The sequence below is a fragment of the Panulirus ornatus genome, chromosome 26 (assembly GCF_036320965.1).
Source record: "Panulirus ornatus isolate Po-2019 chromosome 26, ASM3632096v1, whole genome shotgun sequence".
Taxonomy (NCBI): Eukaryota; Metazoa; Arthropoda; class Malacostraca; order Decapoda; family Palinuridae; genus Panulirus; species Panulirus ornatus.
In genome coordinates, this window is record NC_092249.1 from 12,270,570 (window position 1) to 12,298,446 (window position 27,877).

At 41.4% G+C, this 27,877-nt stretch overlaps 1 protein-coding gene across 2 annotated transcripts in view; it reads right to left on the reverse strand.

Annotated features, from left to right (window-relative positions):
• LOC139757454 (acyl-coenzyme A diphosphatase NUDT19-like) overlaps positions 1–27,877 on the reverse strand; it is a 182,476-nt gene that overhangs the window by 108,748 nt on the left and 45,851 nt on the right. For both annotated transcript variants that reach the window (XM_071677981.1, XM_071677980.1), the window contains exon 4: positions 5,792–5,990. In XM_071677981.1, coding sequence (XP_071534082.1) covers positions 5,792–5,990 — 199 coding nt within the window. The remainder of the gene's footprint in view (positions 1–5,791; positions 5,991–27,877) is intronic.

Consider the following 27,877-nt stretch of genomic DNA (forward strand, 5'->3'; position numbering starts at 1 on the left):
GGCAATTATAGACCCTTAAAGCCATTAAGGGTGGGCAGGAGTGGCAATCCAACACCTGAGGATGCCTACAACTACAGAAAAGCAACCTATCAAATCTCTTAGCACATATATCTAGAGAACTGCTAATGCGATTGAGAAGTCTCAGGTTCAAAATGATTTTTTCCATCTGTCCAAAACGTTTCAGCACAACCTCTTTAGTTTTCATGCACACTCTTCTTACCACCACACCTCTCTCACCCTATCAATTCTTTGGTCAACCCTCATGATACCATGTTTTGTCCTGTGACATTTCATTTCAAACACATTCATCCTCTTTCATGAAGTTTGACCTGAGGCCCATGCCTTGCATCCATATCTCAAAGAGCCTTTATCTGCAACTCTGTCATCAAACAGTCAACATTATTGCAAAATACAGTACTTCATCTCTTCACCTATTCTTTGATTGTTACCACTTCCCCATCTGTTTCCTTCACTGATGCTCCCATTTGTTCTCTTGTTCTCCACACAATACAAACCTCTTTCCAAAGCATTTTCTTATTCTCAGTAAAGTAAGCCAATATTTTCAACCCCACTCTCACTTGCCCCTTCTCTCAGCCCTTTCACCTTCCTGTTAACCTCTTGGTGCCTCCTCTTGTACATCCCTAAACCACTGTCAATCACTCACTGAAGATAACACCCATACAATTGGGAAGGAGACTTGTGTGAGGAAGAACCAGGAGAGACTAAGTACAGAATGGAAAAAGGTGAGAACAATGGAAGTAAGGGGAGTGGGAGAGGAATGGGATGTATTTAGGGAATCAGTGATGGAGTGCGCAAAAGATGCTTGTGGCATGAGAAGCGTGGGAGGTGGGTTGATTAGAAAGGGTAGTGAGTGGTGGGATGAAGAAGTAAGATTATTAGTGAAAGAGAAGAGAGAGGCATTTGGACGATTTTTGTAGGGAAAAAACGCAAATGAGTGGGAGATGTATAAAAGAAAGAGACAGGAGGTCAAGAGAAAGGTGCAAGAGGTGAAAAAGAGGGCAAATGAGAGTTGGGGTGAGAGAGTATCATTAAATTTTAGGGAGAATAAAAAGATGTTCTGGAAGGAGGTAAATAAAGTGCGTAAGACAAGGGAGCAAATGGGAACTTCAGTGAAGGGCGCTAATGGGGAGGTGATAACAAGTTGTGGTGATGTGAGAAGGAGATGGAGTGAGTATTTTGAAGGTTTGTTGAATGTGTTTGATGATAGAGTGGCAGATATAGGGTGTTTTGGTCGAGGTGGTGTGCAAAGTGATAGGGTTAGGGAAAATGATTTGGTAAACAGAGAAGAGGTAGTAAAAGCTTTGCGGAAGATGAAAGCCGGCAAGGCAGCAGGTTTGGATGGTATTGCAGTGGAATCTATTAAAAAAGGGGGTGACTGTATTGTTGACTGGTTGGTAAGGTTATTTAATGTATGTATGACTCATGGTGAGGTGCCTGAGGATTGGCAGAATGAGTGCATAGTGCCATTGTACAAAGGCAGAGGGGATAAGAGTGAGTGCTCAAATTACAGAAGTATAAGTTTGTTGAGTATTCCTGGTAAATTATATGGGAGGGTATTGATTGAGAGGGTGAATGCATGTACAGAGCATCAGATTTTGGAAGAGCAGTGTGGTTTCAGAAGTGGTAGAGGATGTGTGGATCAGGTGTTTGCTTTGAAGAATGTATGTGAGAAATACTTAGAAAAGCAAATGGATTTGTATGTAGCATTTATGGATCTGGAGAGTTGATAGAGATGCTCTTAGAAAGGTATTAAGAATATATGGTGTGGGAGGCAAGTTGTTAGAAGCAGTGAAAAGTTTTTATTGAAGATGTAAGGCATGTGTACGTGTAGGAAGAGAGGAAAGTGATTGGTTCTCAGTGAATGTAGGTTTGCGGCAGGGGTGTGTGATGTCTCCATGGTTGTTTAATTTGTTTATGGATGGGGTTGTTAGGGAGGTGAATGCAAGGGTTTTGGCAAGAGGGGCAAGTATGAAGTCTGTTGGGGATGAGAGAGCTTGGGAAGTGAGTCAGTTGTTGTTCGCTGATGATACAGCGCTGGTGGCTGATTCATGTGAGAAACTGCAGAAGCTGGTGACTGAGTTTGGTAAAGTGTGTGAAAGAAGGAAGTTAAGAGTAAATGTGAATAAGAGCAAAGTTATTAGGTACAGTAGGGTTGAGGGTCAAGTCAATTGGGAGGTAAGTTTGAATGGAGAAAAACTGGAGGAAGTAAAGTGTTTTAGATATCTGGGAGTGGATCTGGCAGCGGATGGAACCATGGAAGCGGAAGTGAATCAAAGGGTGGGGGAGGGGGCGAAAATCGTGGGAGCCTTGAAGAATGTGTGGAAGTCGAGAACATTATCTCGGAAAGCAAAAATGGGTATGTTTGAAGGAATAGTGGTTCCAACAATGTTGTATGGTTGCGAGGCGTGGGCTATGGATAGAGTTGTGTGCAGGAGGGTGGATGTGCTGGAAATAAGATGTCTGAGGACAATGTGTGGTGTGAGGTGGTTTGATCGAGTAAGTAATGTAAGGGTAAGAGAGATGTGTGGAAATAAAAAGAGCATGGTTGAGAGAGCAGAAGAGGGTGTTTTGAAATGGTTTGGGCACATGGAGAGAATGAGTGAGGAAAGATTGACCAAGAGGATGTATGTGTCGGAGGTGGAGGGAACGAGGAGAAGTGGGAGACCAAATTGGAGGTGGAAAGATGGAGTGAAAAAGATTTTGAGTGATCGGGGCCTGAGCATGCAGGAGGGTGAAAGGCAGGCAAGGAATAGAGTGAACTGGATCGATGTGGTATACCGGGGTTGACGTGCTGTCAGTGGATTGAATCAGGGCATGTGAAGCATCTGGGGTAAACCATGGAAAGTTGTGTGGGGCCTGGATGTGGAAAGGGAGCTGTGGTTTCGGGCATTATTGCAAGACAGCTAGAGACTGAGTGTGAACGAATGGGGCCTTTGTTGTCTTTTCCTAGAGCTACCTCGCACACATGAGGGGGGAGGGGGATGGTATTCCACGTGTGGCGAGGTGGCGATGGGAATGAATAAAGGCAGACAGTGTGAATTGTGTGCATGGGTATATATGTATGTGTCTGTGTGTGTATATATATGTGTACATTGAGATGTATAGGTATGTATATTTGTGTGTGTGGACGTGTATGTATATACATTGTGTATGGGGGTGGGTTGGGCCATTTCTTTCGTCTGTTTCCTTGCGCTACCTCACAAACGCGGGAGACAGCGACAAAGCAAAAAAAAAAAAAAGAAAATAACTTCTCTTTTTACTTTCACTATTCAAAATCATCAAAATTTCCTGACATTTTCCCACCTCAACCTTCATATGCCCTCTCTTTCAGCCACTGCACCTTTTTCTTGACCTCGTGCTGTTTCCTCTTGTATAGGTCCTAATAATTTGCACTCCTTCAGTGCAGAGAACTCATACACTTCTCTTTTCTCTTTCACTAACCTCCTCATCCCACCAGTCACACTACCCTTTCTCATCTGCCTACATCACATCTTCCATGTGCCACACACTTCTCTTGCACAAGCTAGCGCTGCTTCTGTAAATACTTCCTATAGTTTTGTTTACTATCACCTTTTACTAGTCATCACCCAGTCTCACCTGGCATTCCTTTACATAAGCCTTTCTTCTCACTCACTCTCACCACCTTCTTCCAACCCATCACATTTTGTTATTTTAAAACCTCCTCAAACTTTCACCTTCGCCTCCACCAAAAACTTATTACACTTCCTAGTGCTTTCTTTATCACATAATCCAATGATACTCACTTACCATCAACCTCATTTACCCATGATCTACATGTATGTATGTCCCTCTTTAAAACCACATATTCCCAATCACCAGTCCTTCATCAATATACAACTGCACAAGCTGTCTACCATCAATTTGATGCTCACAGTAGAAGAAGTTAACTTGGAATAAGGTGGGATGAGTCATTATGAAGGTAGCCATGTGAAAAAGAGTAATGACTCATAAATGTTTAGGAAACAAAGTTCTAGAATTACTCTGCAAATCACTTCACACACTCTTATGGTGAAGCATTACTGAAAACATAATTCTGGTTCTAATAATTCACATCACTTAAAGTATTACCACTTAATCATTAACTTCACACACATCCTCATGCTGAGGAGAAGACTGTGAAGGCTTGTGTTCACCAGAAAAAAGACATCCGCAGGAATATTTTTTCTGAATTTTTCTAAGCACTTCTGTTCAGATGTAGACCCAGCGGAATGGAAGAATGTACTAAAACCCTAGAGTTTACTACATACACATGAAGTAATACTTTTAAGCTAAATTTCTTGAACATTCCTTCGCCCTGAATTGTTTTAAAAGCTTCTCATCACACATGCAACAGATAAGAAAACTTTTTTCTTATTTCCCATAATCAAAACAGAATCAATAAAACACATCATTATGTAACCGTAAACTCTCTGTTATGAATAACTTTTTCACAATTTCTCCACTCCAAGGTCTCTAGAAGCAAGGATCAAAACTTCTCATTTATGAAATAATCACATCATAGATGGTTAGTGGACTGGGACTGAATGGAAAGGTAAAACCTTAGAGGGAAGCAAATACAGGCATACCACCAATTTTCCGGCACTCTTGGTTCCAAAGCTCTGATGGATTAACCATTTTGCTGGACCAACCTTGGTCACGTAATAATACTTCATCACCACAACTCTAACCCACTAATTATACATCTCCCATGTGTCTAAAGTATTCATCTGCATTATACACCTGCTCAGGACTGAGGTGCTCATCAGATATAAGTTTCGCAAATTCGTCCACATACTTGGCAGCTCCTTTGTGGTTTGCAAATTGCTTTTCTCCACACACTTTATTCATGGAAATTCCATGACACTTCTTGAATCTTTGAAGCCATCCTTCACTATAGTCATGCTCATGTTGTACTTTAAGTTCTTTAGGGAACAACTTAGCCCGGTCCATTATCATGCTACCTGACAAATCCTCTCCATCACTCCGACGCTGTTGAAACCATTCCATCATCACTCGATCGTGCTCAGTACTCTCACCATCTTTCATAGTTATTCTAATCATCATTTGCTTCTTGGAACCGTTGTCTGCATAGAATTTCAATATTTTCTCCCTTTGCTTCTTTATATTATAAACAGTTAATGAACCAATACTGGAGATGTCACACAGCTTATGCACCGAAACACCACGGTCCATCTTTTTCAACAGTTCTACTATATGTTGGATCGATATGGACTGGCGTTTACGTTTGACACCATGACTGACACTCTCATATGTCTTAGAAGCCACAGCTAGGGTTAAATTTAAGCAAAATAAGCTAAGAATCTCACAGAATTGCAGTATCACCACCACCAAGTGCAGTGTAAAGAATGTAAATATCTACACACAACACCATCTGTGGCTGTCCACTAAACTAGTCTGGTGGCCGCGGTAATTTCAAGTTCCCTCACGTAATTTTGTCCAGACTAAAAGGAGGTGCCAAACCATTAATTGCAGGGAATTCGGTGGTGTACCTGTACTTAGCTGTTATATGTCCTTGACTCTTAATTATTTACTTCTCCCTACAGTTTATGCTCGGATAAGCCTTGCTAAACTTAACCAGTATGAAATCCGACAGAATGACTCTGGTTATTTTTACTCAGAGAGGGATGCTCATCAAGTAAGTAGATTTAGATTTAGATTGGATATTCGTTTGTTATCTATCAATGATGCCAGATTAATCAGTGAATATCTTAAAAGCTGTGTTAAGTACATGAAAAAGATAAAGCCTTACCTTATTAGCATCTTTCTGGATAGCCCTTCGCCATCTGTCTACCTCATGCTGCTCATGATACATTCTAGGAAGATGTCTGGCTAACAGTATGCCACTTTCTTCAAATGTTTCTCGAATAGCCCCAATCCTGAACCCAATCTCTGGTAAAATGTAATGAGCTGGTTTGTTTGTGTACAACTCTGGAAGAGGTGCTGAATTTCTGAAGAAGAAAATAACGACTTAGTATGACAGTAAAGCATTGTTCTTTAGAGAAAATTAATACTTAAGGGGCAAGAGAGCAATCTTAACAGAATAATTCAATTCACATTTACTTTTATTGACATAAACTAAGATTATAATATTTTTTCACTGAATGAAAAACTTCACCACTGGGATAAAAGGTACACAAACTGAAGAACACAATCACTGATTTCCAAATATTTGACATTCCATTCCATCTGGCAAAAGAATAGTATTTTTCTATCTATTATACTTTGTCGCTGTCTTCCATGTTAGTGAGGTGGCACATGGAAACAGAGGAAAGAATGGCCCAACCCACCCACATACACATGTATATACAACACATCCACACACGTACATATACATACCTATACATTTCAATATGTACAAATATATACATACACAGACATATACATATATACACATGTACAAAATTCATACTTGCTGCCCTTATTCATTCCCATCGCCACCCCGCCACACATGAAATGACAACTCCCCTCCCCCCGCATGCGTGCGAGGTAGCGCTAGGAAGAGATAACAAAGGCCACATTTGTTCACACTCAGTCTCTAGCTGTCATGTATAATGCACTAAAACCACAGCTCCCTTTTCACATCCAGGCCTCACAAAACTTTCCATGGTTTACCCCAGACTCTTCACATGCCCTGGTTCAATCCACTAGTGGGCAGCACGTCAACCCCGGTATACCACATTGTTCCAATTCACTCTATTCCTGGCACGCCTTTCACCCCCCCTGCATGTTCAGGCCCCGATCGCTCAAAATCTTTTTCACTCCATCTTTCCACCTCCAATTTGGTCTCCCACTTCTCCTCGTTCCCTCCACCTCTGGCACATATATCCTCTTGGTCAATCTTTCCTTACTCATTCTCTCCAGGTGACCAAACCATTTCAAAACACCCTCTTCTGCTCTCTCAACCACACTCTTTTTATTACCACACATCTCTCTTACCCTTTCATTACTTATTCAATCAAACCACCTCACACCACATATTGTCCTCAAACATCTCATTTCCAACACATCCACCCTCCTCCATACTACTCTATCGATAGCCCACGCCCCGCAACCATATAACATTGTTGGAATCACTATTCCTTCAAACATACCCATTTTTGCTTTCTAAGATAATGTTCTCACCTTATACACATTTTTCAACGCTTCCAGAACCTTTGCCCCCTCCCCACCCTGTGACTCACTTCTGCTTCCATGGTTTCATCCGCTGCCAAATCCACTCCCAGATATCTAAAACACTTCACTTTCTTCAGTTTTTGCCATTCAAACTTACCTCCCAATGACTTGACCCTCAACCCTACTGTACTTAATAACCTTGCTCCTATTCATACTGACTCTCAGCATTCTTCTTTCACACACTTTACCAAACTCAGTCACCAGCTTCTGCAGTTTCTGACCTGAATCAGCCATCAGCGCTGTATCACCAGGGAACAACAACTGACTCACTTCCCAAGCCCTCTCATCCACAACAGACTGCATACTTGCCCCTCTCTCCAGAACTCTTCCATTCACCTCCCTAACAACACCATCCATAAACAAATTAAACAACCATGGAGACATCACGCACCCCTGCCACAAACCGACATTCACTGAGAACCAATCACTTTCCTCTCTTCCCACTTGTACACGTGCCCTACATCCTTGATAAAAACTTTTCACTGCTTCTAACAACTTGCCTCCCACACCATAAATTTTTAATACCTTCCACAGAGCATCTCTATCAACTCAATCATAAGCCTTCTCCAGATCCATAAATGCTACATACAAATCCATTTGCTTTTCTAAGTATTTCTCACATACAATCTTCATAGCAAACACCTGATCCAAACATCCTCTACTACTTCTGAAACCACACTGCTTTTACCCAATCTGATGCTCTGTACATACCTTCATCCTCTCTATCAATACCCTCCTATATAATTTCTCAGGACTACTCAACAAACCTATACCTCTGTAATTTGAGCACTCACCTTTATCCCCTTTGCCTTTGTACAGTGGCACTAAGCATGCATTCATTCTGCCAATCTTCAGGCACCTCACCATGAGTCATACATATACTAAATATCCTTGACAACCAGTCAACAACACAGTCACTCCCTTTATTAATAAATTCCACTGCAATACCATCTAAACCCGCAAAGCTTTTACTACCTCTTCTCTGTTTACCAAATCATTCTCCCTAACCCCCTCACTTCACACACCACCTCGACCAAAACATCCCAAATCTGCCACTCTATCATCAAACACATTCAACAAACCTTCAAAATACTCACTCCATCTCCTTCTCACATCACCACTACTTGTTATCACCTCCCCATTAGCCTCCTTCACCGATGTTCCCATTTGTTCTCTTGTCTTACGCACTTTATTTACCTCCTTCCAAAATATCTTTTTATTCTCATTAAAATTTAATGATACTCTCTTACCCCAACTCTCATTTGCCCTCTTTTTCACCTCTTGCACCTTTCTCTTGACCTCCTGCCTCTTTCTCTAATACATCTCCCAGTCATTTGCACTATTTCCCTGGAAAAATTGTCCAAATGCCTCTCTCTTCTCTTTCACTTATAATCTTACTTCTTCATCCCACCACTCACTACCCTTTCTAATCTGCCCACCTCCCACGCTTCTCATGCCACATGCATCTTTTGCACAAGCCATCACTGCTTCCTTAAATACATCCCATTCCTCCCCAACTCCCCTTACATCCTTTGCTCTCACCTTTTTCCATTTTGCACTCAGTCTCTCCTGGTACTTCCTCACACAAGTCTCCTTCCCAAGCTCACTTACTCTCACCACTCTCTTCATCCCAACATTCTTTCTCCTTTTCTGAAAACCTCTACAAATCTTCACCTTAGCCTCCACAAGATAATGGTAAGACACCCCTCCCGTTGCACCTCTCAGTACATTAACATCCAAAAGTCTCTTTTTCGCAAGCCTATCAATCAACACATAATCCAATAACACTCTCTGGCCATCTCTCCTACTTACATACGTATACTTATGTATATCTCTCTTTTTAAACCAGGTATTTCCAATCATAAGTCCTTTTTCGGCTCACAAATCTACAAGCTCTTCACCATTTCCATTTACAACACTGAACAACCCATGTACAACAATTATTCCCTCAACTGCCACATTACTCACTTTTGCATTCAAATCACCCATCACTATAACCCGGTCTCGTGTACCAAAGCTACTAACACACTCACTCAGCTGCTCCCAAAACACTTGCCTCTCATGATAATTCTTCTCATGTCCAGGTGCATATGCACCAATAATCACCCATCTCTCTCCATCCACTTTCAGTTTTACCCTTATCACTCTAGAGTTTACTTTCTTACACTCTATCACCTACTCACCTACTCCCACCACTCCTGTTTCAGTAGTGCAGCTCCTTCCCTTGCTCTTGTCCTGTCACCAACCCCTGACTTTACTCCCAAAACATTCCCAAACTACTCTTCCCCTTTACCCTTGAGCTTCATTTCACTCAGAGCCAAAACATCCAGGTTCCTTTCCTCAAACATACTACCTATCTCTCCTTATTTCTCATCTTGGTTACATCCACACATATTTAGACACCCCAATCTGAGCCTTCAGGGAGGATGAGTACTCCCTGCGTGACTCCTTCTTCTGTTTCCACTTTTAGAAAGTTAAAATACAAGGAGGGGAGGGTTTCTAGCCCCCGCTGCCATCCCCTTTAGTCGCCTTCTATGACACGTAAGGAATGCAAGGGAAGTATTCTTTCTCCTCTATCCCCAGGGATAGTATACGCACAATTTCCTCAAACTGCTATGGACACAGTATACTATATCTTCTTTCTTCTTATAAAGTTCTACCAGTCATACACAACTGGTGGTTCCCTAATTTTGGCCTCCCAGTACACTCAATAGAATACTTGCTGCTTCTTGCAGTGATGTGTACTGTTTTTTGTCATTCTGCCAAACTGTACCACACTGGCTGTGCAAAGGGCCACATGTGACTGGCTGTTGTGTCTTCTTAGCCAAACATCACCAAGGATCCCTTGTACGTGCATGAATAGTGCAGATAACTTTTGCTATGTTTGTGGGGAGGTAAATTTTGCATAACAGAAGCATGCCATAACCCTGATCATCAGGAAAGCTTGCAATCTTTACTTTGACTGTAATGTTGGGGGCCAGGAAAAGAGATGAGCCCCACAAATATGCTGTAGTACTTATGCAAAATACCTTTGCAGCTGGCAGAATTGCAAAAGGTGATTGATGCCTTTTGCAGTGCATATGGTGTGGAGGGGTCCAACAGATCATGTCAGTTACTGTTACTTATAAATAGTGCCTTCAGTCCAGCAAGATATTCCCAAGAGAAAAAGTGGACTTTAAACAATCTGATATGTGCCAAGTGCTCCAAGGCAAAGACTTCCCATTTAGGAGCCTTCAGACTCATTTTCCCTGAAGTCGGAGAATGAACAGGATGACAAAACTTGATACATGCAAACCATCAACATAAAGAGAGCCTGATTATGCAAATAACATGATGTCTGCTGAACCACAGGATCACGCAGAATTAATTAAGTTCTCTCATGAGAGATCTGGAACTGTCAGAGAGTAAGACAGAACTGTTAGACTCAACACTGCAACAGTGGAATTTCCTCGTTGAAAATGTGACAGTGTATACGTTTCATGTGTGCCAGAAAGATTTTGCTCCATTCATTACAACAGAAAGTGACCTCATGGCCTAAAACAATGTAGCTGGTCTGATGGCAGCTCTCAAAATTAAACATAACCCTGTTCTGTCCTGTGTGTATGGGATCATTCAGCAAAAACTTACCATTAAAGGAGGGACTGGACTTCTCTACAGTTGCTGGAATGAGGAACTGAGAATGGACAGTGCCTTCTGCTGGTAGAATCCAGCAAAATTTTTTTACCATCTCTGCACATCAAACTGGACCTCATGAAGAATTTCAATAAGGCCATAAATGAAAATGGGACAGCATTTAGGTACATTAGTGGGAAATTCCCAAGACTCAGAGGCAAAAGTTAAGGAGGGTGTTTTTGCTGGTCCACAGATCCATGAACTCTTCAGAGATGCGCAGTTTTACTGCATCCTTAGTGGTGACAAGAAGAATGTAGAATGCTTTCTAGCTAGCAACCACCTTATAAAGGCTGACAACTACAAGGAACTTGTGGACAACCCGTTGTCATCTTGTCAAAACTGAGCTGTAATACGTCTTTAAAGACATATTTTCTCCACTCACACCCTCACCAGGATTTTTTTTGGCTAACTGCAGTGCAGTGAGCAATGAGTGTAGTGAACATTTCCATCAACACATCTCTGCAACAGAGAAACAGTACCAAGGCAGTGGAGTTTAGCGATGCTAGCAGACTACTGCTGGACAGTAAAAGGATACTCCAGGACTTGTGTACAAGCAACTGGCAAAGAGGAGTCATGTTTAATGAGATAAGCCAGTGACTACTTTGTGTCACCAATACAGAGTAAAAAATAAGTACAATGTAATATTGGGAATTTTTCTTGGACACTGTCGCCAATCAGTCATTTTCATGGTCAATTTCATATTCAGCATTACAAAATCCATCGAGAGAAAAATTTCATTTCCATAACATAAGTCAAAATTTGATCAACATGCTTTATATGTAAAAATAATATGTGCAAGAAGTAAATGCTAAATACAGAAGTGCCAGAACAGAACATCAACAACTTGGTCTGGGGATGCTGTAACTATGATTTAGTTGTGGAGCACAGATGGCAAAATACAGCATAAATACCAGTACATAAAATATGGTTAGAAGAGATGTTGATTTTCAGTAAATGTTAGTAGATCCAGTGAAGGATGTGGGGTGTTTAGGAGAAGAAGGTATGGAGAGAGGTTTGGTGAAAACAGAGGTGATGAAAGCAATGTGTGGGATCAGGTATGGCAAAATGGCTGGAGCGGATGGGGCTACACTTGAAGGTGATGACAGTTTTGTTGATTGGTCGGTTAAAATTTTTAATGTATGTAGAGGCCAAGGTGAGTTCCCTGAGAAATGACAGATTGCTTGTATTGTCCCATTATATCACGGCACAGGGAGACAAAAGTGAATGCTCAGATTACTGAAGTATAAGTCTGTTGAGTATATCTTTTAAGTTGTTTGAGAGGGTGATGACATACTCAGAGCATCAGACTGGAAAGAAGCCATGTAGTTTTAAGAGTGATGTAGGATGTGTGGACCAAGAACTGCTTTGAAGAATCTGTGTGTAAATACTTTAGAATGGGAGTAATCTGTATATGGCATTTATAGATCTGGAGAGAGTACAGGACAGAGTTAGCATAAATGCTTGTGAAAGGTTTGACAAATAAATGGTGTAAGAGGAAAGCTACTTGGTGCAGCAAGGAAATTTTGAATCAGGAGAGTAAGGAAGGGAGAAGCTTGAGTAGTTCTAAGTGAAGGTGAGTCAATGTTAAGGGTGTGTGGTATCACCATGGCTATTCAATATGTTTATGGATGAGGTGGTGAAGAGATTTTTGTGAAGATCTTGGATAAAAGGGTAGGTCTACACTATAATGGAGAGGGGAGTGGGGCCTAGTAGGTGAGTCAGATGCTGTTTGCAAATGAAAGGTCTAGTGGTAGAATGAAGTGAAGATCTGCAGTAGCTGGTGTCTGAGTTTGGGTGTATGTCTAAAAGGAGGAAGACAAATATCAAAGTTAATGAAAGTAAGGTCATGAGGTATATCAGGGGGTCAAGATATATTGGTTTGAGTGAGTCTGAATAAGGGGAACCTGGAAGAAGTGAAGCATTTTAAATACATGGGAGAGGACATTGGGTACATAGAGGGGTGTCTGAAAGGAGACATCACTCTCTGTAAGGGCAAACACAGCTATATTCAATGGTATAATATTTCTAGTAGTGCTGTATGGGTGTGAATCTTTGGCCTCAAAAGCAAAAGAATGGAAGAAGATGGATTTGTTGGAAAGTTGCACTCCTCTGGCCCAGGTAGCTGGCTTTTCTTTCTGCCTCATCCACATGTGACTATGGCACTTTGTCCACAAACATACAATATCTCCTAGTCATACTTAACACTTGACAACTCTTAACTCACAGCTCAGTCTTCTTAACTCTAGATTTTCCTGTGGTGAGCACTATGCACTAGCCCTGCCTTTTGGCAAAATGGTAGGAGCAATAGATAGAATTAGAGAGTATGAACATTTAGGCAGGACCATTAGGTAGAAACAAATTCAGGTAGAAGTAGTAGGTAGGAGTATTAGGTAAAAGTAATCTGTAAGAACATTAAGTAGGAACCTCTGCAAAAACTGCACTAAAGATGCCCACTGCCACTGGCATGTTAAGAGTGAGGCATGAAAGGCTAAGAAGTGGCTCTTGAGTTTACTAGTTATTGAGACTTTACTGACATGGCCACCCCATCGAGGGAGTTCCAGTTGGATCAGGCATCAGAAATGAAGTTAGTTAGAAATGCCTGAGAACAATACTTGGTGTGAGGAGGGTTGATCAGGAATGGAATAACAGTGTAAGACGGGTGTGGCAGTAAAAAGAGTATGAGCGACAGTTGACCAGGAATGCGGATACAGTATGGATATACGGAGAGGATGAGTTAAAAGAGACTGACCAAGAAGATCTGTGTGTCAGGTGAGCAAGAAGCAAAGGGAAATACCTACTTAAGAGCACCCATGATTAGATTTTGCCAAAAATGGGAAGATGGTGTGAGGTGCTCACCAAACTTTGTGTTTGACAAACGATACAGTTCCTATCTGCTGCCACCTAAATTACATAATTATATTTACTAGGTTCATGTGGGACTGATTTCAACCATGTCAAGTCAAGGTAGGAGTATTAGGTAAAAGTAATCTGTAAGAACATTAAGTAGGAACCTCTGCAAAAACTGCACTAAAGACGCCCACTGCCACTGGCATGTTAAGGGTGAGGCATGAAAGGCTAAGAAGTGGCTCTTGAGTTTACTAGTTATTGAGACTTTACTGACATGGCCACCCCATCGAGGGAGTTCCAGTTGGATCAGGCATCAGAAATGAAGTTAGTTAGAAATGCCTGAGAACAATATTTGGTGTGAGGAGGGTTGATCAGGAATGGAATAACAGTGTAAGACGGGTGTGGCAGTAAAAAGAGTGTGAGCGACAGTTGACCAGGAATGCGGATACAGTATGGATATACGGAGAGGATGAGTGAATAGAGACTGACCAAGAAGATCTGTGTGTCAGGTGAGCAAGAAGCAAAGGGAAATACCTACTTAAGAGCACCCATGATTAGATTTTGCCAAAAATGGGAAGATGGTGTGAGGTGCTCACCAAACTTTGTGTTTGACAAACGATACAGTTCCTATCTGCTGCCACCTAAATTACATAATTATATTTACTAGGTTCATGTGGGACTGATTTCAACCATGTCAAGTCTTCTTTTAAATGTTTCTGTAGTTATTCCATACATGTTATCTCGGAGAGCAAAAATAGGTATGTTTGAAGGAATAGTGGTTCTAACAATGTTATATGGTTGTGAGGCATGGGCTACAGATAGGGTTGTACGGAGGAGGGTGGATGTGTTGGAAATGAAATGTTTGAGGACAATATTTGGTGTGAGGTTGTTTGATCAAGTAAGTAATGTAAGGGTAAAAGAAATGTGTGGAAATAAAAAGATTATAGTTGAGAGAGTAGAAGAGGGTGTGTGGAAATGGTTTGGACATATGGAGAGAAAGAATGAAGAAAGATTGACAAAGAGGATATATGTGTCAAAGGTGGAAGGAACAAGGAGAAGTGGAAGACCAAACTGGAGGTGGAAGGATGGAGTGAAAAAGATTTTGAGTGATCTGGGGCTGAACATAGAGGAGGGTAAGAGGTGTGCAAGGAATAGAGTGAATTGGAAAGATGTGGTATACCAGGGTCAACATGCTGTCAATGGACTGAACCAAGGCATGTGAAGTGTCTGAGGTAAACCATGGAAAGGTCTGTGGGGCCTGGATGTGGATAGGGAGCTGTGGTTTCAGTGCATTACATGACAGCTAGAGACTAAATGTGAATGGATGGGGCCTTTTTGTTTGTATTCCTGGTGTTACCTCGCTGAAGCAGGGGATAGCAATGCTGTTTTCCTGTGGGGCAGGGTAGCGACAGGAATGGATGAAGGCAAGAAATTATGAATATGTAAATGTGTATGTATGTAATGTCTGTGTATGTGTATGTATACGTATTCATATGTTGATGTGTACATGTACGTATATATGTGTATGTGGGCGTTTATGTACATATATGTGTATATGAGTGGATGGGCAATTCTTCATCTGTTTCCTGGCGCTACCTTGCTGATGCGGGAAACAGTGATTATGTACAATAAATGAACATAAAACTAAACAGTAGGTTTAGTTTTCTCCCTGGGCTTTCATATATTTTTCTCTGATTAAATTTGGTATGTTCCATGGTATTCATGATAATCTTGCCTTTCTTGTTGAGACATTTTCAGGTTCAAAACTTTCAGCCTGTTGCCACAATCTGATTATCATATATTTTTCCAGGCTATATAGTTCCCTTTCTTTCAGCCTTTCATTGTTGCTCTTAGGTTCCACCCCTTGATTCAACATGTAAAGTGCTTCTGAATTCTCTAATTTGTTTATTTCTATTTGTTTTGCCAGTGGCCATAAAATACTGTAGAATTCAGTTTTGTTTCTTGTGTGTCCATTACACATTTTCATAAGTAGTTTTCTGTTTCTTGCAGAGAAAGTTCTCAAAATCATGCCACTCACTACTTAGTTCCATAATACTATTTCTCTATGTTCTCTGAATTCTAGTTCCTTATTTATGATGACACCCAAATCTTTTACATTAGTTTCACTTATCAATTTCTCTGTTGGGCCTCTATATGATGTCACTAATGTATTCTTACTTGTTTCATAACTTGCTTGCTCATTTTTTCTTTTATCTTTCATACGTATGTTTACTTATCCCTGGGGATAGGGGAGAAAGAATACTTCCCGTGTATTCCCTGCATGTCATAAAAGGTGAACTAAAAGGGGAGGGAGCGGGGGGCTGGAAATCCTCCCCTCCAGTTTTGACTTTTCCAAAGGAAGGAACAGAGAATGGGGCCAAGTGAGGAATTTTCCTCTTAGGTTCAGTCCTCTGTTCTTAACACAGAAAATGGCAAATGTGTATGAAAAAAAATATTTTTTTTTTTTTTTTTTTTTTATACTTTGTCGCTGTCTCCCGCGTTTGCGAGGTAGCGCAAGGAAACAGACGAAAGAAATGGCCCAACCCCCCCCCATACACATGTACATACACACGTCCACACACGCAAATATACATACCTACACAGCTTTCCATGGTTTACCCCAGACGCTTCACATGCCTTGCTTCAATCCACTGACAGCACGTCAACCCCTGTATACCACATGACTCCAATTCACTCTATTTCTTGCCCTCCTTTCACCCTCCTGCATGTTCAGGCCCCGATCGCTCAAAATCTTTTTCACTCCATCTTTCCACCTCCAATTTGGTCTCCCACTTCTCCTCGTTCCCTCCACCTCTGGCACATATATCCTCTTGGTCAATCTTTCCTTACTCATTCTCTCCAGGTGACCAAACCATTTCAAAACACCCTCTTCTGCTCTCTCAACCACACTCTTTTTATTACCACACATCTCTCATTACTTATTCAATCAAACCACCTCACACCACATATTGTCCTCAAACATCTCATTTCCAACACATCCACCCTCCTCCATACTACTCTATCGATAGCCCACGCCCCGCAACCATATAACATTGTTGGAATCACTATTCCTTCAAACATACCCATTTTTGCTTTCTAAGATAATGTTCTCACCTTATACACATTTTTCAACGCTTCCAGAACCTTTGCCCCCTCCCCACCCTGTGACTCACTTCTGCTTCCATGGTTTCATCCGCTGCCAAATCCACTCCCAGATATCTAAAACACTTCACTTTCTTCAGTTTTTGCCATTCAAACTTACCTCCCAATGACTTGACCCTCAACCCTACTGTACTTAATAACCTTGCTCCTATTCATACTGACTCTCAGCATTCTTCTTTCACACACTTTACCAAACTCAGTCACCAGCTTCTGCAGTTTCTGACCTGAATCAGCCATCAGCGCTGTATCACCAGGGAACAACAACTGACTCACTTCCCAAGCCCTCTCATCCACAACAGACTGCATACTTGCCCCTCTCTCCAGAACTCTTCCATTCACCTCCCTAACAACACCATCCATAAACAAATTAAACAACCATGGAGACATCACGCACCCCTGCCACAAACCGACATTCACTGAGAACCAATCACTTTCCTCTCTTCCCACTTGTACACGTGCCCTACATCCTTGATAAAAACTTTTCACTGCTTCTAACAACTTGCCTCCCACACCATAAATTTTTAATACCTTCCACAGAGCATCTCTATCAACTCAATCATAAGCCTTCTCCAGATCCATAAATGCTACATACAAATCCATTTGCTTTTCTAAGTATTTCTCACATACAATCTTCATAGCAAACACCTGATCCAAACATCCTCTACTACTTCTGAAACCACACTGCTTTTACCCAATCTGATGCTCTGTACATACCTTCATCCTCTCTATCAATACCCTCCTATATAATTTCTCAGGACTACTCAACAAACCTATACCTCTGTAATTTGAGCACTCACCTTTATCCCCTTTGCCTTTGTACAGTGGCACTAAGCATGCATTCATTCTGCCAATCTTCAGGCACCTCACCATGAGTCATACATATACTAAATATCCTTGACAACCAGTCAACAACACAGTCACTCCCTTTATTAATAAATTCCACTGCAATACCATCTAAACCCGCAAAGCTTTTACTACCTCTTCTCTGTTTACCAAATCATTCTCCCTAACCCCCTCACTTCACACACCACCTCGACCAAAACATCCCAAATCTGCCACTCTATCATCAAACACATTCAACAAACCTTCAAAATACTCACTCCATCTCCTTCTCACATCACCACTACTTGTTATCACCTCCCCATTAGCCTCCTTCACCGATGTTCCCATTTGTTCTCTTGTCTTACGCACTTTATTTACCTCCTTCCAAAATATCTTTTTATTCTCACTAAAATTTAATGATACTCTCTTACCCCAACTCTCATTTGCCCTCTTTTTCACCTCTTGCACCTTTCTCTTGACCTCCTGCCTCTTTCTCTAATACATCTCCCAGTCATTTGCACTATTTCCCTGGAAAAATTGTCCAAATGCCTCTCTCTTCTCTTTCACTTATAATCTTACTTCTTCATCCCACCACTCACTACCCTTTCTAATCTGCCCACCTCCCACGCTTCTCATGCCACATGCATCTTTTGCACAAGCCATCACTGCTTCCTTAAATACATCCCATTCCTCCCCAACTCCCCTTACATCCTTTGCTCTCACCTTTTTCCATTTTGCACTCAGTCTCTCCTGGTACTTCCTCACACAAGTCTCCTTCCCAAGCTCACTTACTCTCACCACTCTCTTCATCCCAACATTCTTTCTCCTTTTCTGAAAACCTCTACAAATCTTCACCTTAGCCTCCACAAGATAATGGTAAGACACCCCTCCCGTTGCACCTCTCAGTACATTAACATCCAAAAGTCTCTTTTTCGCAAGCCTATCAATCAACACATAATCCAATAACACTCTCTGGCCATCTCTCCTACTTACATACGTATACTTATGTATATCTCTCTTTTTAAACCAGGTATTTCCAATCATAAGTCCTTTTTCGGCTCACAAATCTACAAGCTCTTCACCATTTCCATTTACAACACTGAACAACCCATGTACAACAATTATTCCCTCAACTGCCACATTACTCACTTTTGCATTCAAATCACCCATCACTATAACCCGGTCTCGTGTACCAAAGCTACTAACACACTCACTCAGCTGCTCCCAAAACACTTGCCTCTCATGATAATTCTTCTCATGTCCAGGTGCATATGCACCAATAATCACCCATCTCTCTCCATCCACTTTCAGTTTTACCCTTATCACTCTAGAGTTTACTTTCTTACACTCTATCACCTACTCACCTACTCCCACCACTCCTGTTTCAGTAGTGCAGCTCCTTCCCTTGCTCTTGTCCTGTCACCAACCCCTGACTTTACTCCCAAAACATTCCGAAACTACTCTTCCCCTTTACCCTTGAGCTTCATTTCACTCAGAGCCAAAACATCCAGGTTCCTTTCCTCAAACATACTACCTATCTCTCCTTATTTCTCATCTTGGTTACATCCACACATATTTAGACACCCCAATCTGAGCCTTCAGGGAGGATGAGTACTCCCTGCGTGACTCCTTCTTCTGTTTCCACTTTTAGAAAGTTAAAATACAAGGAGGGGAGGGTTTCTAGCCCCCGCTGCCATCCCCTTTAGTCGCCTTCTATGACACGTAAGGAATGCAAGGGAAGTATTCTTTCTCCTCTATCCCCAGGGATAGTATACGCACAATTTCCTCAAACTGCTATGGACACAGTATACTATATCTTCTTTCTTCTTATAAAGTTCTACCAGTCATACACAACTGGTGGTTCCCTAATTTTGGCCTCCCAGTACACTCAATAGAATACTTGCTGCTTCTTGCAGTGATGTGTACTGTTTTTTGTCATTCTGCCAAACTGTACCACACTGGCTGTGCAAAGGGCCACATGTGACTGGCTGTTGTGTCTTCTTAGCCAAACATCACCAAGGATCCCTTGTACGTGCATGAATAGTGCAGATAACTTTTGCTATGTTTGTGGGGAGGTAAATTTTGCATAACAGAAGCATGCCATAACCCTGATCATCAGGAAAGCTTGCAATCTTTACTTTGACTGTAATGTTGGGGGCCAGGAAAAGAGATGAGCCCCACAAATATGCTGTAGTACTTATGCAAAATACCTTTGCAGCTGGCAGAATTGCAAAAGGTGATTGATGCCTTTTGCAGTGCATATGGTGTGGAGGGGTCCAACAGATCATGTCAGTTACTGTTACTTATAAATAGTGCCTTCAGTCCAGCAAGATATTCCCAAGAGAAAAAGTGGACTTTAAACAATCTGATATGTGCCAAGTGCTCCAAGGCAAAGACTTCCCATTTAGGAGCCTTCAGACTCATTTTCCCTGAAGTCGGAGAATGAACAGGATGACAAAACTTGATACATGCAAACCATCAACATAAAGAGAGCCTGATTATGCAAATAACATGATGTCTGCTGAACCACAGGATCACGCAGAATTAATTAAGTTCTCTCATGAGAGATCTGGAACTGTCAGAGAGTAAGACAGAACTGTTAGACTCAACACTGCAACAGTGGAATTTCCTCGTTGAAAATGTGACAGTGTATACGTTTCATGTGTGCCAGAAAGATTTTGCTCCATTCATTACAACAGAAAGTGACCTCATGGCCTAAAACAATGTAGCTGGTCTGATGGCAGCTCTCAAAATTAAACATAACCCTGTTCTGTCCTGTGTGTATGGGATCATTCAGCAAAAACTTACCATTAAAGGAGGGACTGGACTTCTCTACAGTTGCTGGAATGAGGAACTGAGAATGGACAGTGCCTTCTGCTGGTAGAATCCAGCAAAATTTTTTTACCATCTCTGCACATCAAACTGGACCTCATGAAGAATTTCAATAAGGCCATAAATGAAAATGGGACAGCATTTAGGTACATTAGTGGGAAATTCCCAAGACTCAGAGGCAAAAGTTAAGGAGGGTGTTTTTGCTGGTCCACAGATCCATGAACTCTTCAGAGATGCGCAGTTTTACTGCATCCTTAGTGGTGACAAGAAGAATGTAGAATGCTTTCTAGCTAGCAACCACCTTATAAAGGCTGACAACTACAAGGAACTTGTGGACAACCCGTTGTCATCTTGTCAAAACTGAGCTGTAATACGTCTTTAAAGACATATTTTCTCCACTCACACCCTCACCAGGATTTTTTTTGGCTAACTGCAGTGCAGTGAGCAATGAGTGTAGTGAACATTTCCATCAACACATCTCTGCAACAGAGAAACAGTACCAAGGCAGTGGAGTTTAGCGATGCTAGCAGACTACTGCTGGACAGTAAAAGGATACTCCAGGACTTGTGTACAAGCAACTGGCAAAGAGGAGTCATGTTTAATGAGATAAGCCAGTGACTACTTTGTGTCACCAATACAGAGTAAAAAATAAGTACAATGTAATATTGGGAATTTTTCTTGGACACTGTCGCCAATCAGTCATTTTCATGGTCAATTTCATATTCAGCATTACAAAATCCATCGAGAGAAAAATTTCATTTCCATAACATAAGTCAAAATTTGATCAACATGCTTTATATGTAAAAATAATATGTGCAAGAAGTAAATGCTAAATACAGAAGTGCCAGAACAGAACATCAACAACTTGGTCTGGGGATGCTGTAACTATGATTTAGTTGTGGAGCACAGATGGCAAAATACAGCATAAATACCAGTACATAAAATATGGTTAGAAGAGATGTTGATTTTCAGTAAATGTTAGTAGATCCAGTGAAGGATGTGGGGTGTTTAGGAGAAGAAGGTATGGAGAGAGGTTTGGTGAAAACAGAGGTGATGAAAGCAATGTGTGGGATCAGGTATGGCAAAATGGCTGGAGCGGATGGGGCTACACTTGAAGGTGATGACAGTTTTGTTGATTGGTCGGTTAAAATTTTTAATGTATGTAGAGGCCAAGGTGAGTTCCCTGAGAAATGACAGATTGCTTGTATTGTCCCATTATATCACGGCACAGGGAGACAAAAGTGAATGCTCAGATTACTGAAGTATAAGTCTGTTGAGTATATCTTTTAAGTTGTTTGAGAGGGTGATGACATACTCAGAGCATCAGACTGGAAAGAAGCCATGTAGTTTTAAGAGTGATGTAGGATGTGTGGACCAAGAACTGCTTTGAAGAATCTGTGTGTAAATACTTTAGAATGGGAGTAATCTGTATATGGCATTTATAGATCTGGAGAGAGTACAGGACAGAGTTAGCATAAATGCTTGTGAAAGGTTTGACAAATAAATGGTGTAAGAGGAAAGCTACTTGGTGCAGCAAGGAAATTTTGAATCAGGAGAGTAAGGAAGGGAGAAGCTTGAGTAGTTCTAAGTGAAGGTGAGTCAATGTTAAGGGTGTGTGGTATCACCATGGCTATTCAATATGTTTATGGATGAGGTGGTGAAGAGATTTTTGTGAAGATCTTGGATAAAAGGGTAGGTCTACACTATAATGGAGAGGGGAGTGGGGCCTAGTAGGTGAGTCAGATGCTGTTTGCAAATGAAAGGTCTAGTGGTAGAATGAAGTGAAGATCTGCAGTAGCTGGTGTCTGAGTTTGGGTGTATGTCTAAAAGGAGGAAGACAAATATCAAAGTTAATGAAAGTAAGGTCATGAGGTATATCAGGGGGTCAAGATATATTGGTTTGAGTGAGTCTGAATAAGGGGAACCTGGAAGAAGTGAAGCATTTTAAATACATGGGAGAGGACATTGGGTACATAGAGGGGTGTCTGAAAGGAGACATCACTCTCTGTAAGGGCAAACACAGCTATATTCAATGGTATAATATTTCTAGTAGTGCTGTATGGGTGTGAATCTTTGGCCTCAAAAGCAAAAGAATGGAAGAAGATGGATTTGTTGGAAAGTTGCACTCCTCTGGCCCAGGTAGCTGGCTTTTCTTTCTGCCTCATCCACATGTGACTATGGCACTTTGTCCACAAACATACAATATCTCCTAGTCATACTTAACACTTGACAACTCTTAACTCACAGCTCAGTCTTCTTAACTCTAGATTTTCCTGTGGTGAGCACTATGCACTAGCCCTGCCTTTTGGCAAAATGGTAGGAGCAATAGATAGAATTAGAGAGTATGAACATTTAGGCAGGACCATTAGGTAGAAACAAATTCAGGTAGAAGTAGTAGGTAGGAGTATTAGGTAAAAGTAATCTGTAAGAACATTAAGTAGGAACCTCTGCAAAAACTGCACTAAAGATGCCCACTGCCACTGGCATGTTAAGAGTGAGGCATGAAAGGCTAAGAAGTGGCTCTTGAGTTTACTAGTTATTGAGACTTTACTGACATGGCCACCCCATCGAGGGAGTTCCAGTTGGATCAGGCATCAGAAATGAAGTTAGTTAGAAATGCCTGAGAACAATACTTGGTGTGAGGAGGGTTGATCAGGAATGGAATAACAGTGTAAGACGGGTGTGGCAGTAAAAAGAGTATGAGCGACAGTTGACCAGGAATGCGGATACAGTATGGATATACGGAGAGGATGAGTTAAAAGAGACTGACCAAGAAGATCTGTGTGTCAGGTGAGCAAGAAGCAAAGGGAAATACCTACTTAAGAGCACCCATGATTAGATTTTGCCAAAAATGGGAAGATGGTGTGAGGTGCTCACCAAACTTTGTGTTTGACAAACGATACAGTTCCTATCTGCTGCCACCTAAATTACATAATTATATTTACTAGGTTCATGTGGGACTGATTTCAACCATGTCAAGTCAAGGTAGGAGTATTAGGTAAAAGTAATCTGTAAGAACATTAAGTAGGAACCTCTGCAAAAACTGCACTAAAGACGCCCACTGCCACTGGCATGTTAAGGGTGAGGCATGAAAGGCTAAGAAGTGGCTCTTGAGTTTACTAGTTATTGAGACTTTACTGACATGGCCACCCCATCGAGGGAGTTCCAGTTGGATCAGGCATCAGAAATGAAGTTAGTTAGAAATGCCTGAGAACAATATTTGGTGTGAGGAGGGTTGATCAGGAATGGAATAACAGTGTAAGACGGGTGTGGCAGTAAAAAGAGTGTGAGCGACAGTTGACCAGGAATGCGGATACAGTATGGATATACGGAGAGGATGAGTGAATAGAGACTGACCAAGAAGATCTGTGTGTCAGGTGAGCAAGAAGCAAAGGGAAATACCTACTTAAGAGCACCCATGATTAGATTTTGCCAAAAATGGGAAGATGGTGTGAGGTGCTCACCAAACTTTGTGTTTGACAAACGATACAGTTCCTATCTGCTGCCACCTAAATTACATAATTATATTTACTAGGTTCATGTGGGACTGATTTCAACCATGTCAAGTCTTCTTTTAAATGTTTCTGTAGTTATTCCATACATGTTATCTCGGAGAGCAAAAATAGGTATGTTTGAAGGAATAGTGGTTCTAACAATGTTATATGGTTGTGAGGCATGGGCTACAGATAGGGTTGTACGGAGGAGGGTGGATGTGTTGGAAATGAAATGTTTGAGGACAATATTTGGTGTGAGGTTGTTTGATCAAGTAAGTAATGTAAGGGTAAAAGAAATGTGTGGAAATAAAAAGATTATAGTTGAGAGAGTAGAAGAGGGTGTGTGGAAATGGTTTGGACATATGGAGAGAAAGAATGAAGAAAGATTGACAAAGAGGATATATGTGTCAAAGGTGGAAGGAACAAGGAGAAGTGGAAGACCAAACTGGAGGTGGAAGGATGGAGTGAAAAAGATTTTGAGTGATCTGGGGCTGAACATAGAGGAGGGTAAGAGGTGTGCAAGGAATAGAGTGAATTGGAAAGATGTGGTATACCAGGGTCAACATGCTGTCAATGGACTGAACCAAGGCATGTGAAGTGTCTGAGGTAAACCATGGAAAGGTCTGTGGGGCCTGGATGTGGATAGGGAGCTGTGGTTTCAGTGCATTACATGACAGCTAGAGACTAAATGTGAATGGATGGGGCCTTTTTGTTTGTATTCCTGGTGTTACCTCGCTGAAGCAGGGGATAGCAATGCTGTTTTCCTGTGGGGCAGGGTAGCGACAGGAATGGATGAAGGCAAGAAATTATGAATATGTAAATGTGTATGTATGTAATGTCTGTGTATGTGTATGTATACGTATTCATATGTTGATGTGTACATGTACGTATATATGTGTATGTGGGCGTTTATGTACATATATGTGTATATGAGTGGATGGGCAATTCTTCATCTGTTTCCTGGCGCTACCTTGCTGATGCGGGAAACAGTGATTATGTACAATAAATGAACATAAAACTAAACAGTAGGTTTAGTTTTCTCCCTGGGCTTTCATATATTTTTCTCTGATTAAATTTGGTATGTTCCATGGTATTCATGATAATCTTGCCTTTCTTGTTGAGACATTTTCAGGTTCAAAACTTTCAGCCTGTTGCCACAATCTGATTATCATATATTTTTCCAGGCTATATAGTTCCCTTTCTTTCAGCCTTTCATTGTTGCTCTTAGGTTCCACCCCTTGATTCAACATGTAAAGTGCTTCTGAATTCTCTAATTTGTTTATTTCTATTTGTTTTGCCAGTGGCCATAAAATACTGTAGAATTCAGTTTTGTTTCTTGTGTGTCCATTACACATTTTCATAAGTAGTTTTCTGTTTCTTGCAGAGAAAGTTCTCAAAATCATGCCACTCACTACTTAGTTCCATAATACTATTTCTCTATGTTCTCTGAATTCTAGTTCCTTATTTATGATGACACCCAAATCTTTTACATTAGTTTCACTTATCAATTTCTCTGTTGGGCCTCTATATGATGTCACTAATGTATTCTTACTTGTTTCATAACTTGCTTGCTCATTTTTTCTTTTATCTTTCATACGTATGTTTACTTATCCCTGGGGATAGGGGAGAAAGAATACTTCCCGTGTATTCCCTGCATGTCATAAAAGGTGAACTAAAAGGGGAGGGAGCGGGGGGCTGGAAATCCTCCCCTCCAGTTTTGACTTTTCCAAAGGAAGGAACAGAGAATGGGGCCAAGTGAGGAATTTTCCTCTTAGGTTCAGTCCTCTGTTCTTAACACAGAAAATGGCAAATGTGTATGAAAAAAAATATTTTTTTTTTTTTTTTTTTTTTTATACTTTGTCGCTGTCTCCCGCGTTTGCGAGGTAGCGCAAGGAAACAGACGAAAGAAATGGCCCAACCCCCCCCCCATACACATGTACATACACACGTCCACACACGCAAATATACATACCTACACAGCTTTCCATGGTTTACCCCAGACGCTTCACATGCCTTGCTTCAATCCACTGACAGCACGTCAACCCCTGTATACCACATGACTCCAATTCACTCTATTTCTTGCCCTCCTTTCACCCTCCTGCATGTTCAGGCCCCGATCACACAAAATCTTTTTCACTCCATCTTTCCACCTCCAATTTGGTCTCCCTCTTCTCCTCGTTCCCTCCACCTCCGACACATATATCCTCTTGGTCAATCTCTCCTCACTCATTCTCTCCATGTGCCCAAACCATTTCAAAACACCCTCTTCTGCTCTCTCAACCACGCTCTTTTTATTTCCACACATCTCTCTTACCCTTACGTTACTTACTCGATCAAACCACCTCACACCACACATTGTCCTCAAACATCTCATTTCCAGCACATCCATCCTCCTGCGCACATCTCTATCCATAGCCCACGCCTCGCAACCATACAACATTGTTGGAACCACTATTCCCTCAAACATACCCATTTTTGCTTTCCGAGATAGTGTTCTCGACTTCCACACATTTTTCAAGGCTCCCAAAATTTTCGCCCCCTCCCCCACCCTATGATCCACTTCCGCTTCCATGGTTCCATCCGCTGACAGATCCACTCCCAGATATCTAAAACACTTCACTTCCTCCAGTTTTTCTCCATTCAAACTCACCTCCCAATTGACTTGACCCTCACCCCTACTGTACCTAATAACCTTGCTCTTATTCACATTTACTCTCAACTTTCTTCTTCCACACACTTTACCAAACTCAGTCACCAGCTTCTGCAGTTTCTCACATGAATCAGCAACCAGCGCTGTATCATCAGCGAACAACAACTGACTCACTTCCCAAGCTCTCTCATCCCCAACAGACTTCATACTTGCCCCTCTTTCCAGGACTCTTGCATTTACCTCCCTTACAACCCCATCCATAAACAAATTAAACAACCATGGAGACATCACACACCCCTGCCGCAAACCTACATTCACTGAGAACCAATCACTTTCCTCTCTTCCTACACGTACACATGCCTTACATCCTCGATAAAAACTTTTCACTGCTTCTAACAACTTGCCTCCCACACCATATATTCTTAATACCTTCCACAGAGCATCTCTATCAACTTATCATATGCCTTCTCCAGATCCATAAATGCTACATACAAATCCATTTGCTTTTCTAAGTATTTCTCACATACATTCTTCAAAGCAAACACCTGATCCACACATCCTCTACCACTTCTGAAACCGCACTGCTCTTCCCCAATCTGATGCTCTGTACATGCCTTCACCCTCTCAATCAATACCCTCCCATATAATTTACCAGGAATACTCAACAAACTTATACCTCTGTAATTTGAGCACTCACTCTTATCCCCTTTGCCTTTGTACAATGGCACTATGCACACATTCCGCCAATCCTCAGGCACCTCACCATGAGTCATACACACATTAAATAACCTTACCAACCAGTCAACAATACAGTCACCCCCTTTCTTAATAAATTCCACTGCAATACCATCCAAACCTGCTGCCTTGCCGGCTTTCATCTTCCGCAAAGCTTTTACTACCTCTTCTCTGTTTACCAAATCATTTTCCCTAACCCTCTCACTTTGCACACCACCTCGACCAAAACACCCTATATCTGCCACTCTGTCATCAGACACATTCAACAAACCTTCAAAATACTCATTCCATCTCCTTCTCACATCACCGCTACTTGTTATCACCTCCCCATTTACGCCCTTCACTGAAGTTCCCATTTGCTCCCTTGTCTTACGCACCCTATTTACCTCCTTCCAGAACATCTTTTTATTCTCCCTAAAATTTACTGATAGTCTCTCACCCCAACTCT